Source organism: Myotis davidii, unplaced genomic scaffold (assembly GCF_000327345.1).
Source record: "Myotis davidii unplaced genomic scaffold, ASM32734v1 scaffold99, whole genome shotgun sequence".
Classification (NCBI taxonomy): domain Eukaryota; kingdom Metazoa; phylum Chordata; class Mammalia; order Chiroptera; family Vespertilionidae; genus Myotis; species Myotis davidii.
Genome location: NW_006291015.1, coordinates 96,671 through 101,500, shown reverse-complemented (window position 1 = coordinate 101,500; position 4,830 = coordinate 96,671). Strand labels below are relative to the sequence as shown.

The following is a 4,830-nucleotide window of genomic DNA, read 5'->3' as shown; positions in this document are numbered from 1 at the left end:
GGTCATTCAAATTTACAAAGGATCAATGCTATAAAGGAAACTAAACTTCATATATGCACTAATCATATTTACAGTTGAATATCAGTAGCATTTTAAAATTATTCCAAGAATAAGAATTAAACTTTGAGCACAAATGACATACCTTAGCTCACAGCAGCATTTACAGTAAGATTGTCCACACAGGGTGTGCAGAAAACCCCCAAAGTTTGCTTATTCATTCCACCTGTAATACTAACCATTCTTAATTTGAAATTCAGAAAGCAGAGTCGGGGCATTTTTTTTTAACCTGCATTAAGTTTAGCTCTGTGTCAGTCACACCTAGACACTGAATGGCCTTTTTACAGATGGTGACCAAGATGATTCTGTGTGGATGACAACAAGCAGAAGTCTCGTTTTGCATTTGTATATGTGTATGTGAGTGTACGTATTAATCCTGACTTGATTGGATTACAGATCAGATTAATTGAAGAAAGTACATTTAAAAAGAGTGTTTTCATTTTAGTTTTATTGTAGTGAGCGGTATTTTTTAATTTTCTTAAAAGGCACCCAAGAATAATTACCTTTGTGAACCAAAAATATACAAAACTGTACAGAATAAATAGTTCATAGAAATCTAGCTATACTTTCTTGTAAAATAAAGCTACATTGTGCCACTCTTGAGGCAACTTAAACCACTTACCTTCAGAAGTGCCTTTTGCAACTAATTTATGGCAACTATCATTATACATCAATAAAAATATAATTACACATTTTCCTATTTGTTTTACGCCTGTGAATTACTTGCCACAAGAAACATATTTCTATCATGGTCATTCAAATTTACAAAGGATCAATGCTATAAAGGAAACTAAACTTCATATATGCACTAATCATATTTACAGTTGAATATCAGTAGCATTTTAAAATTATTCCAAGAATAAGAATTAAACTTTGAGCACAAATGACATACCTTAGCTCACAGCAGCATTTACAGTAAGATTGTCCACACAGGGTGTGCAGAAAACCCCCAAAGTTTGCTTATTCATTCCACCTGTAATACTAACCATTCTTAATTTGAAATTCAGAAAGCAGAGTCGGGGCATTTTTTTTTAACCTGCAAATTGGCTCACTCATAGCCCATATAATTTGACCCTCTATATTTTTCTTTACCTATTACTATTTGTAACTTTAAAGATCCAGTTCCTTTTGCCTTTACTGTAATAAAATCAGATGCATTTGACAATGCACGTTTGTTCAGTACATCTACTGGTTATATAAACAATATATTCCTTACGTATTATAACTACATGTACAGGTATAATTTTAAAATGACAAAATCCAATTCTCTTCAATCCACAAGTAAAGTAATTCAAGAAAATTGTGGTTACTCAAATAGTCAATCCTTTTAGATGCGTAAGAGGACGTCTGTGAAACACTTTAAAGTATGTGGAGAAATATTACTATCATCCTTGAATGATCTACATGCAAGGATTTATTTTGTTGGGGACAGACAAAATTACCAAAAGACAATGCAATGGCTTCTCCCATTGATCCCTGAGTTTCTTTCTTTTCTTTTCCCATAGAAATACTGCTGTGCTTAAATTCTGACTGATGACACACTCATGTAAGGCACTTTATTTTACAAGATTTCGACGTAAGACAGAATCACAGCATTTCTGAAAAAGCCTTCAAACTCTCCATCTATGTTTGCTGCTCCAGGACTTCTAAGTAGTCAGGTTCAGCATGTAAGTTAGCTTTGAGCTCAAAATATTCATTTTTAGTCTGTTCCACTAATACCTTCCTTGGCCTTGAGTACATTAATGTCTCCATTAATTTTAACTCTTCGTGGGCTCCCGGATAATGTACCTCCATATCGGGCTTGAGTTGAGCAATGTTTTTCTTTAGGTACTCCGTGATTCCCAGTTGCTGAAGTTCTCTTTCCTTCTCTAATATGTTCCTATATAATGAACTGGCATCTTGGAAGGATAAAAATTCAGTCGATTGGTCCGTGGTTCTGTACTTCATGTTAGACCCTGTGAGTGGTGAATGGTTTTCCCGTTCTAGAAGACTTCTTTGGAGATGTTTTGCATCACTCCCCTCTTTCTCATTCTTTTCTTCTTCCGCTTCCAAATGCTTTGGACCAAAGGATGGGCTTCTGTAGACATGAACCATGGGGCTCACGATGTGAGGTTCATAGAGTGATGCAGTGGGTCTTTCAGTGGTGTGGTGAGTTGTTTTATGGCCATACATACTATATTGAAGATGGACGGGACTGCTGTCTCTGATCTGCTCGTCTGCTTGTTTCTTTTTGTATCTTCTCCTGCGGTGGAGAACAAGAACCACTATCCCTGCAGCGCAGAACACAATAGTTATGAACACAATCAGCAGTCCTAATATTAAAACAGAGAGTGGTACAGCATCGGTCAGCGATCTTAAAATAGTATCGGCTGTAGGAGTACTGACAATTACATAACTAGTCTGAGTTGGCGGGGATGGGTTATTGACCAAACCTGGGCAAAGAAGTTCACTATTTAATGCTTTTAATTCCTTCTTGGCGAGGTGCTCTGGAGACGTGCAAAGGATGTCATCCGTCACTGTGTTCTTACTTAACTTTTGTATCCATTGCTGCAACCCAACAAGGTCACAGGAGCAATCCCAGGGGTTGTCTTCAAGGTCAATCTGGATCAGTAAATCAAGGTCATCCAAGATATTACTTACAGGGAGATGAGTAAAGTGGTTCGTTTTAAGATTTATCCTTGTTAGCGGAACATCTGAAAATATATGTGGTGGTAAAACTTGTAACAGATTGTTATTTAAATACAGGACTCTAAGTTTAGGCATTGGGTTAAAGGTTTCTGGTAATATTTCCTTAATTGCATTATATTCAAGATATAAGTATTCAAGATTGTGAAGACCAAGGAACATGGCTCTACTTAATTTGGTCAGATGGTTCCCATTTAAGTAGAGCTTCTGTAGTCTTGTTAGATTCATAAATGATCCTTCTTCAAGAACCTCAATGTGATTGTTCCCCAAATGAAGCATTTCCAGAGTGCCATATTCCACTAGATCAGACTTCATTAATGTATGAATAATATTTCCCGCTAAAATGAGCTTTCTAGGGTCTTGTGGAGGTGGTTTTAGATCTGATATACTCTCAATATTGCGTTCTTGACAGTGTATTAGAAGTCCTGATGGGGATAGTACTTTGCAGTTACAAGGAATAGGACAGTAGGGTCCAGGAAGCTGAGTGGATGGCTTTGTAATATACGGTATCAAACCCGGTGCTTTGGTGGGTGGTTTTAAAGGGGATGTGGTCTTGATTAACATGCGGCCGTCACTTATTGAAGATGTTACTGCCAGATGCAATGATCCTGAAGGGTCCTCATGTTCTTCATACACTGGTGGAGTGGGGCAAACCGATTCCTTTTTCAGTCGGCTTAGTATGCTTCCTTTGAACACCGGAGGGCTGTTGCACACAACATCACCAATTATAGACTGTGGGGGCATGTTTTCCAGCCAAATTTTCAGCTGCAGTAAGTCACAATTGCAGGCCCATTTGTTGTCCTCCAACTGGAGATCTAATATTCTGCCGATGTGTTCTAAGAAACCAACATAAGGCAATGTCTGCAACTGATTTCCACGAAGATCTAGGTGGGTTAAAGGAACAAATCGAAATATGTTTGCAGGCAGACTCTCAATAGCATTGTCATTTAAAATTAACACTTTAAGCCTGTTGAGCTTGCTAAAGGCACTTGGTTCGATCACTGTAATAAAGTTGTTATCTGCTTGTAGGAACTCCAGATTTTCCAGCCCATGGAAGGTGTCCTCTTTAAGAATTTCTAAAGAATTGTGGTTGATATGGAGCTGCTTTAGAAGGTCAAGGCCATTAAATGCACCACTCTCGATATCTGCAATGTTGTTAAATCCAAGGTGTATTGAGACAGCATTCCTAAGCCCAGAAAAGTCATTTGTGTGGAGCATTGTCAAGCCATTATTTAATAAACTTAAGTGGAAAGGTCGTGATGGTGGCACACTTATTTGCGATAGCGTCTTGATACCTTTTTCTTCACAGTTTATTAAAATGGTGCCGTCTTTTTCCTCACAATTGCAAAGAGAATCACAAGAACCTCTGGCCGAGGACCCTGTAGACTGGGACTGTGAAGACATATAGGCAAGGAGAGATGAGTATAAGAGATGAATCCACAGCTTCATGTTGTCATGTGGTGGGATCTAATTCTGCAAAATAAAATGCAATAACAATGGGGTTTAGTGGGCAGGAGCAGGGAGGAGAAGGATCTGACATTTTCAAAAAGATAGGTTTTCCTCTACAAAGAGAAACTTTGCTTACTGTGAAAATGTGAATACTTTGCTGCATCGATGCTGTCCTTTTACTTTTTCCTAATGTGATGGCAGGTGTGTGTTAATTTACGTTTAACTTGCATTGTGATCAAATTATAAAATGTAAGTGAAGGAGAATTTAAAATATGATATCACCAGTTGTGTTCACATCTGCCAAATGAACTGCATTTCTACAGATGGCAGGGGTGTTGGCTACCTGGGCCACTGCTTTTTTGATATAATGCAATGGTGTATATTTGAGACAACCTTGATGTTTTTTTAGCCACAAAGTACATGAATCTGAGGCCAAAGGATTAAAGGAAAAGATAAATATGTAGGTATTAGGCAAAATCAGAGAACTGTAGAGAATTTTTAAATGATAGAAAAAAGGTATTATATATGTATGCATGCATTATACATATTTTTATTCATATTTTTGAACTTGATGTCACAATATAGCATCTAATAATGTGTCTATGCTTTAACCTGCTTTGATTTTGGTTCAATATACTT

General features: G+C 37.3%; 1 protein-coding gene across 1 annotated transcript in view; it reads right to left on the bottom strand.

The window, feature by feature from the left end:
• Positions 1–489: 489 nt before the first annotated feature.
• The window catches only part of SLITRK6 (SLIT and NTRK like family member 6), a 6,490-nt gene continuing 2,149 nt past the window's right edge, over positions 490–4,830 (bottom strand). The window contains exon 2 of the mRNA XM_006764134.1: positions 490–4,215. Within this exon, the coding sequence (XP_006764197.1) occupies positions 1,681–4,191 (2,511 nt within the window). The 5' untranslated portion in view covers positions 4,192–4,215 and the 3' untranslated portion in view covers positions 490–1,680. The remainder of the gene's footprint in view (positions 4,216–4,830) is intronic.